This window comes from Sciurus carolinensis, chromosome 2 (genome assembly GCF_902686445.1).
Source record: "Sciurus carolinensis chromosome 2, mSciCar1.2, whole genome shotgun sequence".
NCBI classification, from domain to species: Eukaryota; Metazoa; Chordata; class Mammalia; order Rodentia; family Sciuridae; genus Sciurus; species Sciurus carolinensis.
The window spans coordinates 30807800-30821577 of record NC_062214.1 but is presented as its reverse complement, the minus strand read 5'-3'; the positions used below and the strand labels follow the sequence as shown (position 1 = coordinate 30821577).

At 31.6% G+C, this 13778-nt stretch overlaps 1 protein-coding gene across 8 annotated transcripts in view; it reads left to right on the top strand.

Moving 5' to 3' along the window:
* The window catches only part of Gpcpd1 (glycerophosphocholine phosphodiesterase 1), a 58027-nt gene that overhangs the window by 17204 nt on the left and 27045 nt on the right, over positions 1 to 13778 (top strand). For all 8 annotated transcript variants that reach the window (XM_047538473.1, XM_047538470.1, XM_047538474.1 and 5 more), the window contains 4 exons: positions 4440 to 4515; positions 6371 to 6412; positions 8408 to 8531; positions 12897 to 13128. In XM_047538473.1, coding sequence (XP_047394429.1) covers positions 4440 to 4515; positions 6371 to 6412; positions 8408 to 8531; positions 12897 to 13128 — 474 coding nt within the window. The remainder of the gene's footprint in view (positions 1 to 4439; positions 4516 to 6370; positions 6413 to 8407; positions 8532 to 12896; positions 13129 to 13778) is intronic.

Sequence of the window (13778 nt, the reverse complement as noted above, 5' to 3'; positions counted from 1 at the left end):
TGTACATTGTCAAATGATTAATGTGCAGGGAATCTTAAATCATGAAATGAAGTAAATTAATGGATTACATTTTTATGACCATAAGTAATGATAGGAAAGCAAAGTAATGATGAAAATATTAAAAAACTGACATGGGAAATAGGATTAATTTTTTTGGGTCAAAAGTTTTAGGGGGGTAGTGTAACTTGGCAGTTGTAGAACCTAAGTTATTTTTGGACAAGTCACTTTACCTGTATAGTTTAGCTGCTTCAACTGTAAAATGAAGGGTTTGAACTCCTAGGTTTCTCAGATTCCTTTCATTATTAAAATTTTATTATAAGCAAATGAAATTTTACCATTCATATTTTCTCTTCCATACTTTGCTTTTTCTGGCATTTTCCTTTTAGTTAGAAGTTGGGCTCTGAAGTGCTTTTTCTCAGTTTTTCTCAGCTGTATGTTCTTTTACATTTGTGAAAATAGACTAAGGTGTTAATATGTTGAATTTTAAAATAATTTTACAAGTGACAAGGCAAACTACTATCTTATTTAAACTTGGCAAACAAAGGTAGTGAGTGTTGCAGAATGAAAACATTTGTTTGAGTCTGCAGTCCATTGATTTTACATCTTCACAACAGATATTTTTGAATTGGCATGTAATTTAAACTTTTTTTTTTTTTTTTTTTTTTAAATTCATGTTCACCCCTCTCTGCTGGTAGCTAGAATTAGGAAGTAGAATGATGAAATGTTAGCCAGTTTTTAATTATATACTTTGAAGGTTTTATTCATTTTTTGTGAAAGTAGGTCTTTATGTTTTAGAAACATGTTTCTGATGTTTAGAGTTGCTAACATTCATTCACTTAAATTCATTACAGATTCTTATTTTGATCTTAATCTCCCTTGATTTTTCTTAAGAGAATCATCTGTGAGAGGTTGATAATTATTCATTTTCAAAATAACTTAGGTTGTCATTTTGGAGAATGGTTTCTTAATACACAGTGAAGTTCTTCTGTATGCTAAATGCTCTAGCTATCAACTTGAGATTTGAGCCTTCTTAGAGATATCTGTTGACCTAGCTTCCTTTGTTCTAATCATGCTTAGGTGACCATTTTTCTCTGGTCTTACTAAAAGTAGTGATTTTTAAAATAACATGGGTTTGGATTCTTTATGACTTCTTAAATAAAAATTCCTCAGTTCCCTTTTACATACAGGTTGCTTTCAAAATTGTGGAAAGGAAATAGTAATAAAAGTGTTGAAAGTTCACATCTGCAATGATATTAGCAGAATTCACTGATAATTTTGCTTCTTGGATTGTTCAGAAACAAATCCCCAGTCTACATGTTGGATTATTTTTGATTTACTTCTCAGTGCTTGATGTAGTCAAGTAATGTCAGTGTTTAAGAAAGCAAAATAAGATTTTTTTTCTGCAGAAGCAAATTGATTTTTAAAATGTTTTCATTAATATACATATTCTAAAACATTTCTATAGCCATCTGATTTTAGATACATTAAATTGTGAAATAATTCATGTAGTACTGTTAATGGAACATTGTCTTGGATTGATATTCTTATTTTTTTCTTCCAAAGATCCACCATCTACCTTACTCTGAAAACTTAAAACCATTGCAGTCTTTTGCGAACAGAATTGTTCTTTTTCTAAGATGTTGGAGAAGAATGAGTTATTATAATAGTATTTTTAAAAGGATTGCATGTTTGAGAATTTGAATTTCCCAATATTTAGGCTTTAGTTTTTATTTTTTTAAAAGAACTTCAATAAAGCTAAAATTTAAGATTACCTTCTTATGTTAATAAAGTAGTAATATCAATTTTGGAAGTTAGATGTATTTTAAGACTAGGTTCTTTTTTCTTTTTTGGTATCATACCACTTTGTATGCTTACCAGTCAACATGGATTTGTAATGTGAATATTAGTAAATATGGTTAGAAATCATCTGTTGAGCTGTACTTATGGACTGTCCCTCTGACCCTCTATTCAAGGACTGGGGATATAGCTTGGTGGTTGAGTGCTTGTCTAGCATGCACAAGGCCCTGGGTTTGATCCCTGGCACTGCAAAAAAGAAACAAATAGAAAAACTATTCTGTTTATGTCTAGGTGATTTTATGGCATGAGTGGTGGGTTTGTTACTAAAATAGAGGAGAGTGGGAATATTAAAGTTTCTACTAAATAAGTTTCCTATCAAATATTTAATACACAGGGCTGTCCTTACATGATTAAGTACAGATAAACCAGTCAAAATATTATGTTCCCCTGACACTTGAATTAAAAGAAAACAAAACCAAATATCCCTTTTTGCTCTATCCACATTTTATCCCTGTTGACATATTAACAGCACCCTTTCAACCCACCTTTGCTGAGTAATTTTTATGAGAATATAATCCCACACCGTCTTTGAAGAAAAGAGAAATTTAGGGGAGAGGTGAAGAAAAGGCATAGATTATTTTGGCTGCTTATCATTGGTTAAAAAAAAAAACAAAAAACATTGTTTCTAATTTTTTTGTTGTTGTTACTGGGGATTGAATCTGAGGGTGCTTTACTGCTGAGCTGCATCCCTGGTCCTTTTTTTTTTTTTTTTTTTTTTTCCTTTTTTTTTTTTTTTTTTTAATTTGAAGGTGGGTTCTCACATAGTTGGTTAGGGCCTCACTAAATTGCTATTGATCCTCCTGCCTCAGCCTCCTGAGTTGCTGGAATTACAGGTGTGCATCACCATCCCTGGCTTTGTTTCTACTTTTAATGTATACATGATTGTATCTTTTATGAGTTAAAAGTTAAATGATGTAAAAACCAAATTTAAAATATTTGTCAGGAAAGAAGTTGTACCAAAAAATATCTAGCAGAAGGAAAGTTAAATGTATCTCCTCTTTTAATATAACGGAAATGATATTCACCATATTTTAAGATGAGCAGTTTGACATTACATTTTATTAAAAAAAAAACTACTCATCCTACCAATTTTTAAGTGAACTCTTATAGCAAGGAGGTATTCAGCCAGAGAAAAAGCATTTCATTTAGTATTTTAGGATTAATGATTTTTAATGAATAATGCTGTTACAGTTTTTAAGTTTTTAAAGTTTGCAAATTTTAAAAAGAATTTAACCTGGTTATTTGAAGTGACTGAATTAGCTCATGTTTAATAATATGCCTAATTTGTTACATACTCGGCTATCATTTGGCACCCATCAAATATAATCAGTATTAAAATCCAGTAAGACATGTAGAAGAGTGTTTGATGTCATCTAAAGATGTACACTCTAGAGACAGATGCTTATGTATCCTAGGTTTTTTAAGAGGATAGGTAATACATGCCTAGAAAAGGGCTCAAAAGATTTATATGAAAATATTGGTAGTGATTATCCCAAAATTATGTGCTAATTGATTTTTGTATAGCCTTCTCTGTGTAATTAAATTTATTTATAGAATATGTAAAGAAAAAATAGCAGTGTAAGATTTATTTTGAAACTTTTGCTTTTAAAATGTGTATTTAACAGTTTTATTTTGGCACATAATTTTAATTAAGTTTTTTAAATTAAAAATTGAGCTCTTTCAACTTTCAGTCTTTTAGGTATACTCAGGGAATCTTCTGTGATAGTTCTTTTAAAATTGTATGTTAACACATACAGCTTTGTTTTTTTTTTTTTGGTAAGGGAATTCGATATCAGAAGACAGTATTAGGAATTGTCATAGTGTATGAATTGATAAACTCACAGGCATAAGAATTAAATTTGGACATAAACTCCCTTATTATCACACTTGATCTTCAGATTTACTTGTCCTTGTGTCCTTTCTTTTAGGGTTTCCTGTTCTCTTTAGTGACACTGGTCACAGTGATATGAGAAATCTGATGTTCTTATTATTTCCCACTTAGTGTTCTTCAATAAATGTAATGAACAACTTTATTATGCCTTTTAATTCCTTGAATAACTTGTGATAATTGATCTCAAAGTACTCCTTCATAGTATTTCTGCTATTGTAGGCTTAAGACTTTTTCCAAACACTTGGAGCTGAGCAGGAGGTGAATATTTTATCTGGCAATTCCTCTGCTTGATGACACACCAAACAGAGTATATTTGGTACTAACTTTAACTTATGACAGAATTAATTCAGATCAAAATTAAAATTAATTAATATCAGATCAAAATTAAAATTGTTTTGGAAAAAAAATGAGTATTGTAGGCTGATTTATGAACGGGGTTAAGAGAGTTTTGTGTGCCAGTTCATCTCTTTTTTCTTTATTTACTGCCTCACTCTTCATTTTCTTCCAGCATTACATCATGTTTTGTAACCTGGGTACATTCCTGATTTTGGCATATAATATTGATAATTAGCAAGATGAATCTCTTGGTCTCATATTTAGTATAAGATTTAGGCCACAAACATCTAATGGAGTCATGGGTAGAAAATAAGATATAAGAAATTATTGCAGACGTTTAACTTTTAAATTGCAGACTATCGGTGGTCCATGTCAAGTCATAGTTCACAAGTGGGAGACTCATCTACAACCACGATCAATAACCCCTTTAGGTATGGGCATTAACTGCATCTGTTTGAGGCATATGCATAAAGTTACTAATATGCTGCACAATGGCTTAGTGGGATTTAATAAATTTTTATTCTAAAGTTTAAAGTCAATGCATTGTTAGTACTACAAATTTCACTTAGCATTTCATGGATCTTACTTTCAAAACTAAACAGTTCTTACTTAATTGCCTTTACAAATTTTATTAGAAATGCTTGCCTAGTTATTTTTGTTTTCCTGGATTAGATTAATTTATTATGAAATACTTGTTTTCATTTGGAGTGGCTAGGAAGTTTATGACATTCTTCTTGACTGAGCATCCATGACTTTGATTACTTACGCAGGCTTAGAGAACATTTGAAGAATGAATTAATCGAAAACAAAAACTTTGTAATTTTTAGCTTTGACTAGTAAAGGTACTAGAATAAATTATTCTAGTTTTAAACTAGTAAATACTTGAATAGACTTGTATGAGTGAATTCAAATATCTTTGTTGTAGTTGACATAGATTCTTTCCAGTTTACCTAAATTCCCTGCTGCCTATGGTAGAAGTGATGCTCAAGAGTTTAAAAAAAAAAAAAAAAAAAAAAAATTCAGCTTTCTTGTGCCTAAAAATGGCATTTCTCTTTATACAAGTATTTTTGAATTTCCTTTTCCGTACTGAAAGTAGAATTTGAAGTTCATTTACATACATTAAATTACCCACTTGTGTTCATCTGTATATTAACTTAATGCCAAAAAATGTATCTTTTAGTTCCTAGGCAAAGTTAAAAATCTAAGTATATTAACTGATTTGCTGATTTACTAGCTTAGATTAGTAAGGAGTGGGAGTTTCTGCTTTACCCTATATCAGCACACATCTTGTTTAAACAGATGTTTCATTCCATCCTCTTTATTGGATTTTTTTTAATGTGTTTTAATGCATTTTTAATAGTATATTTAGAATCTTTATGGTAGCATATTTAGAATTATAATAGTCCCATACTGAGGTTGGAACTTATTAGGTATTAAACATTTTAAAAAATAATTTGCACTTTGAAGCATCTTTTAGTTAAATATATTGTCTTATTGTGAGGAGTGGAATGATTTTGTTTCTTTTCTTTTAGAAAGAAATTTATTCTTTTGGGAAATATAACTTCTAAACTTACAAGCTGTGTGAACTCTATCAGAAAATCTGCATTAGGAACTGTAATATTTTAACAAGTATTTCAAACTTATGTTTAAAATAAATTGGAAAGGGAAGCAGGAGGGAAAGACAATTAGTATTTAGAGGGTTGGATCTTAAAGCTTTTCTCATTTATTTGAACATTAGTTGAAGGGGATATGCTAGCATTTATTCTCTTTTTGGTAGTTCCTCACAGCTCTGTATATACAGGTAAGTTTATACTGTTTGTAAAGCTTTAGCTGACTATAGATTATCCTTGGAATTTGAGGAGAATTATATTTTAGACAAGTTCAGAATGTGCACTACATAAGAATAAGCATTTTAATTGTGCCAAGACTTTTGGTTTGAAAATCCACAAGGAGTTATCATTGTCCAGCATCCTGTTAGTTTTGTACATTGATGGGTGTAGAAGTTCATCCCAGTGCCTCTAGAGCACCTCTCTGAGGAATTTTCTTTCGCTTCCTTATGCTATCATGAATAATGATCCAAACTCTGTAAGAACTGTACTACTTGCAAGTATCTTTAAAAGGGAATTCTTTATTGAGGGCTACAATAAATATGCTTATTCATTTTATGCTGCTTTTAAGTTGTAGATTTAATATTTTAAACAGTCCTTAATGTTGGTAATTTCTCAGTTGTTCATTCTTTAAACATTATGAATTTTAACAGTGTTTTCTATTTTCCTTGAATTCTAGAAAGTGAAATTATTATTGATGATGGACAATTTGGAATCCACAGTAAGTGAGACTGAATTTTGGAAATGTCTACTGATAAGATTATATGTTGTTTCACATTTCCATGGAAATACATAGCAAAGGAAAATAGGACATAGTATGATTTTGAAAATAGAGACTAGATCCAAGAAACACAAATACATTCTGCTTAATAATAGTTTCCAGTATAATTCTTAATGCTAAATTTCTATCCTTTTGGTGTTTATTTGGTTATTTCAGGTGTATGACTTTATATAATTAACTTTAAAGTAGTGTACTTATTTGAGAAGGTGGAAATGCTAATTACCCTGATTTGAGCATTGTATACATATATTGAATTATAATACTGTACTCCACAAATAAATGTAAATATTAAAATAAAAATTAAAATTTAAGAATAATGTATTTAATGGTTAATGTATCATCTCTTTATAATACTATTCTTCGAAAGTTTGTAGTTTACAAAACAAAGTGTGAAACATTACTCTTACACTATTTGTGTATTTCATGTTTGTATATGCATTTTCAGTAAAATACAGACTAGCCAGAATGTTCTAATAATTATGAATCTTTAAAACTTAGAAAACACCTTAACTCGGAAACAGATTAAAGATATTCTGCATTTATTTGCATACTTTATTACTGTAATAAATACTATATCCTGAGAATTCCAAATTTTTTCAATGACTGGAATTCTCACAGTGTATCAAGGTTGTCATGCTAACTTGCATTCTGATTTGTAGATACTACTTTTAGGAGTAAGAGGTGGAAAGGGGGTGGGCAAAATGTGTGCTTGTACTGACTGAACTAGAGGTAAATTACTGATAACCAGTTTGCTTTCCTGGCAGGCACAAGAAAGAGCAGGGCCTGAATGTTTGGGTTGTGGTTTAGCTATGTACATATGTTTATACACATTGGCAAAGTGCATGTTCTGGCAGATAGGAATTCATTTCTTTTCCTTGATTTTGTTTGAAGTTGTTTATAATATATCATAATACAGTTAAAATATTCAAATAGCTTTAGTATTTATTGTTTTAGTCTCGTCCACTTTATTATTTACAAAAGACAATGTTTATGCTACATGTTTCAGAGAGCTTTATTTGTGGAGGAGTTTTGTCATTTGCTCAGCATGATATCATGTCCCTCTATTAGATGTTAATTACTGTTTATGTCAGAAGATTTAAACCTACCCACCCCCACTTTGTTATCATTCTAAATTTAGCATTAGTTAGCTTTCAGGATGGAAAGCCGTTCTCTTCCTTGTCCATTTCTGAAAGCAATATTTAAAATTTGATAGTTCTTAAACATTTTTAAGACTAAGGAAAAAACATTTGTGTGTGTATGTATATAACATTCAATATTATTGTATATATACTGTGTATGTTTTGTGTGTATACACACGTGTTTGTATATATGTATTTTTAAAAAAATCCTGTTGATGAAAAACCTTAGGTCTATTGACAGCTTCTTTGCTGTTCATGAAAATTTTATTACATATATTGTTTAACTTCAAGTTAAACAATGGTTACACAATATTACAATTGTGATTTTTTTTTTTTTTTAATGACAGGATATATAAATACAAGTATGTAAAATTGACTTACAGTTTTGTTTTTACCTTCTAATATCTCAGACCCAGCACTAGTGGCATAATAAGTTTCAGCTGAAAATTTCTTAGGGAACTTTGAAAACGTAATAATCCCCAATGGAACATTTGCTAAGTTAGAAACTATCTTGGAACATGTTTTCTTTCAATATAGATATGGATTATTTCAATAATTGATTTGATAAAAACAGTTTAATTTACTTAAATTGTTAAAGCACAGATACTTGTTAATAGTCATTTAAATTTTTCCCATTCATATAAAAGTTCTTTTTTAATGATAGATTTAAGGCTACTTGTATATTTGCTTTGGGGATGGAGTGGGAAAAGTCCAGTATTTTATAATCTCAGTGTATTAAAATGTAAATTTGAATGAGCATTAAAATAATTATTATTCTTCCTATTTACTATGACAGATGGTGTTGAAACTCTGGATTCTGGGTGGCTGACGTGTCAGACTGAAATAAGATTACGTTTGCATTATTCTGAAAAACCTCCAGTCTCAATAACCAAGAAAAAATTTAAAAAGTCTAGATTTAGGTATGACTATGCACTTTTTATTACTTAGGCCATGTGATTTTTTTTTTTTTTTAATTAATACTGTAGATTTTGAACCCATTGGTTTTAGACTTTAAGAGAATAAAATATACACACTTAAAGATATTGTCATATTTTCTAATAACCATAGAATTCTGTACTGTTACATATATTGATCCTTTTTCCCCGCTGTGGTACTGGAGATAAAGGGTGGTCTATCACTGAGCCCTTTTTATATTTTATTTTGAGATGGTCATGCTAAGTTAAGTTGCCCAGGCTGTCTGTGAACTTGGTATGTCCTACCTCAGCCTCCTAGATTATTGGTTAAATGTGTGCATCACCACAAACCTGATCCCAACACTCATATGAGTATTAAATCTCTAAATTTGGAACCAGAAAAGTTATTTTTTTAAAGATCGGTTGTTTCTAAGCTTAGTATTTTTGTAGTTTGTATCATTTAATATTTCCTAGTGTAGTAATAATTGGTTTTAAAATGCATATAAATGATTTTGTGCTGAGGAGGGAATGGCATAATAGAAAAAAAATGATTATTGGAAATACCGTTCAGAGATTTAAACTTTACTGTGACTTGAAAATGAAAACATTTCCATGAAGTAAGGTAGCAGTTTCAGAGTTTTTGTTTTTTTGTACTGGAGATCAAACACCTAGAGGCACCAACCACTGAGAAACATCCCCAACTCACCCCCACCGCTTTAAAAATTTTGTTTATTTTGAGATAGGAACTCAGTAAGTTGCTGAGACTAGCCTAAAACCTGGATCCTCTTGTCTCAGCATCCTGAGTTGCTGGGATCACAAGCCTGTGCCTGTGTAGTATCCTGGGTAGATTTTTTTTTTTTTTTTTTGTAAACTTGTATCAGTTTTATAGATATAAAATTTTGTGTAAATGGTTAAACGGTAACTTCATTTTCCTGTGATATCATTGTACATATCTCTGAGTGAGCTGGCTTCTTTAGGGCCCAGGGAGTCCTACATATGAATTTTTGTGACTTTGTGGGATTGAAATATATAACATAGCTTGATATGTAGCACAGCTTTTTCTGAACAGGATGTCAGGACTATGTTGAAAGTTTCATTTTCAGTAACTGAAGCTGTTTATTTTTATAATAAAATTCATAATCATTTTGAGTCTGTAAGTCCTTAAATGTTTTATTGTAAACTGTATAAATATTATAGTACTTACATATCCCAATCACAGACAAGGAAAAGTGTGAGCGGCACTTCATAGCCCTTTGTGTTGGCTACACTGATATAGTAGAGGGTTTGGGGTGTGTGTATCTTGTCCCCTTACTTTAGCTTTTCTAGGTCTTTGCTTCTGAAAAACTGAAGTAATTGAATCACACGGTCAATCTACAAGATCCATTGTACCTCAAAAATTCTTTAAGTTGTTATCTATACACATTTGAATATTTTGCTTACATGTTATTTTAAATTGTGTTACAGTTGTGAACTGATTAATAGAGTAAGACATTGAAATGATGATAGAAATATGAGGTAAAGCCTTGGTTGGTTAGGTTATTAGTACTTTTATTTTTTCCTTGGACGCAGTTAAGCAATTAATAGCCAGTCATGGTGGCACATATCTGCAGTCTCAGTGATGGAGATTGGGGGACTAAGGTAGGAATAGGATTGCAAGTTTGAGGCCAGCCTCAGCAATTTAATGAGACCCTCTTTCAAAATAAAAAGGACTGGGGATATAGGTCAGTGGTAAAGCTCCCTTGGGATCAGTCAGTCCCCAGCACAAAAAATAATAATAAATATATGGGGATCTGATTTGGAATACAAATGAATACTGAGTCTTAATGTCATTCTTGTTTATGTAGAAATCGCTTTGTATATATTATTGAGTTGCTTAGGCTTACATTAAACTGAAATGTACTTAGTTGGAGTCTACCTATTAAATGTCTTAATTCCTGTTGAAATAATTGTGCATGGCTAGAAATTATTGTTCGTTCCAATGATCTTTTTCCCCAAATTCATATTAGTGCTCGATTTATCTGTGAGAATGTCAGTATTTTAAAAACTTGGTAAAAGCTTGGGTATTTTATTTTTTGTGTGTGCTACTAGGAATTGAATGCAGGGGTACTCTACTACTCAGGGACATATTACTGAGCTATGTCCCCAGCCCTTTTTGTATTTTAGAGATAGGGTCTCAGTAAGTTGTGGAGGGTAAACTGAAACTTAACTATCCTCCTGCCTCAGCCTCCTGAGTCACTGGGATTACATGTGTGTGCCTCTATACTGACCAGTTTATACATTTATAAATAAAAGAGTGAACATGCACCTTATTATCCCCAAGTTTTAAAGACAAATTTCTTTTTCTGTACCAGGGAGAGGGGACACTCAACAACTGAGCCACATTATCAGCCCCTTTTATATTTCTGTATTTTGAGACAAGGTCTCACTAAGTTGTTGAAGCTGTCTTTGAACTTGCAATGATCTTGCCTTAGCCTCCCAAGATGGTGGGATTATAGGCATGCACCACCATGCCTGGCCCACACGTTTCTTATTTATTGACTACTCCAATAAATGGAAAGCAATGGTGGTGTCTCTTTATGACAGAGTATAACATTTAAAGAGCTATTTGAAGAAAACCTTTAACATAAATAAAATGAACTAAAAATTCTTTCATATATTCCAGTTCATTTTTTAAAGTTTTTTTTATAGTAGCTGTCTTGCCTGCTCATTTCTGTCCATTTGTAAGTTTGTTCATGTACCCCAGTGGAAAATGTTTGTTCTTTCAGGTTTACCAGTAGAATCAATTATCCAGAATCATTCCCAAGAGAGTTTGGTTTCTGGAAATATGATGATTTTTGTTTTGAGTTATTGAAATACTAGTTTAGATTACAGACAGTATTATTAATGGAAAAATCTGTATGACTGATCCCTCAGGAAAACCTCAGAATTATGTGACTGTTAGACAAAAACCTCAGTATTGATTAGGGGGAGAGAGGTCAGAGTGGGCCACACTAATATAATTAATTATAATATATAATTCTTTGCATTCAAGTCAGATCTCATTTAAATTTCAAATGAAAAATTTTTGTAGTTTACCTCTTACTCTATATAATAACTTTGCACCATACATTAATAATAATCAAGTTGTTTATATATGATTTAGTTGGTAGAAGAAATATTCCACATTTGAGTTTACTTTTGGTATTACAAATATTTTGTGCAAGTCATTGCTTTTCATTTGAGGTAGACCAGTCTTTGAGGCCCTTATGGCTTGGGTAACTGGTATTTGTTTTCATTACTCTGAGCCCAATGAGAGGCTGTCTTGGATTGTTTGTTTCCTTCATTAAAAAAGCATGTAAACAAATACATTCTCTCTAAATCCTGCACCAAATGAGACAGAAAGCAGGGTGCACAGTATTAGTTTCAGTGTGATTGTTCATCATAAACTTTAACATCAGAATGAAAAATGAAACATTTGATTTTGACTTGTCTTTAACACCCTCCCCTGTCCAACCCTCCCAAACTGCCCCATCTCTAATAGCTAAAGTCTCTTATGAAATGGAAAAGAGTTGTTGACATCTTAACTCCTTCTATTAAATTAATAAGTACTGACCTCCTAATATTTAAGTGTTTATTATCTATTGCTGTAAAGTTTTGTGTATTTTGTAATTTTTTTCCCCAAATAGTAGATGTCTAAAATCCTTGCACGTCTAATTCTTTTATATTCCATTGTTCAGCACAAAGTGTGGTTTTTATTTAGAAGTAAAAAAAAAAAGAAATTTGAAAAAAAAAATATATTCACATAGGAAACATCCATACATACGTTATGTGTGTGTATGTATATATACGTGTGTATATATACATACATAAAATATACATACATAATATATATGTTTAATATTTTTCTTTAGTCATGTACTTTTTATAAGGTACCTGGACTTTCACTGTATTGTGGTAGAGGAAAGGGATATATTTTCAGTTTAAACCTCCAGTTCTAAGAGTCTTTTAATATACACTAACAGAATATGGTCCAGTTTTGTGCTTGTTATATATACACTTATAAGACCTCTCCAAAAGGGGTTCTTACTGTTATTTGAAGGCTAAGAAATTGAAATGTCAAATTATAATTGAGATAATAGTAAATACCTCTTTTAAAACAAAAAACCAATGAATTAAAACAACCTTAGTAGGCGGCATAATGACCATTTATCTCATTTTAATACCTTGTAGAAATATTTGTAGATAAACCACATCTAATGCCTTAACCTATGTGTAATCTTAATGTGATATTTTTGTTTGAGCATGTTTGAAGAACTTTACATTTAAGTAACATTTCTATAAGGTTTTCTTCTGTGCCACTTGTGCATTTCATTATTATTTCCTATTTTTCAGGGTAAAGCTTACACTAGAGGGTCCGGAGGAAGATGATGATGATAGGGTATCTCCCACTGTTCTTCACAAAATGTCCAATACCTTGGAGATATCCTTGATAAGTGATAATGAGTTCAAGTGTAGGCATTCACAGCCAGAGTGTGGTTATGGCTTACAGCCTGATCGTTGGACAGAGTATAGCATACAAACAATGGAACCAGATAACCTGGAACTGATCTTTGATTTTTTTGAGGTGAGTAGTTTTAGGGAAGGGGTTGGCAAAGAATGCAGGCATGAGCTTATTGGTTTGTGTAAAGCCATGATTCATAACTCTTTAGGTATTGGCTCCTCTATAAATTTTAGCAAGTTTAAAAAACTTGGAGGCAGCAAATTCAAGTACTGTTAAGAAAATTGCAGAATTGATGTTTTAAATCAAGACTGGATGTTTTGTTGTACATGCCTATTAACCTAAATATCAAAAGGAGCCTTCAAAGATAAGTAGAGGGCCAGGCAGGCTGTGTACCTCTTGGTGAGCAATCTGATGTAACTAGCATGATGGAGTCCTCTTCATGGTAAAAATCTGTCTTTCACTGAGGTGTTTTATTTTGAAGATTTGTTGTGACATTGGACTGCCTGTGATTTTACTCAGTGTTATAAATATGTAATAAATCTAGTTATAAAGGTTGTGCCAGTTACGCAGAAACAGTGCTGCCAACTTTCCAATGCTACTTGTGTTAATACTAGAACTTCTTAGCTCACTGGCTGTTCAGATGGTCCCACAAATAATTCCTAGTATCTCCCCTAATGTCCTTATTATAGTGTGCCTGGCCCAACCATGAAGTATACTAGTATTCTTAGCCTCTGGCTCCTTTGCCGTCACTATTCTCATTAGAACTTAAATCT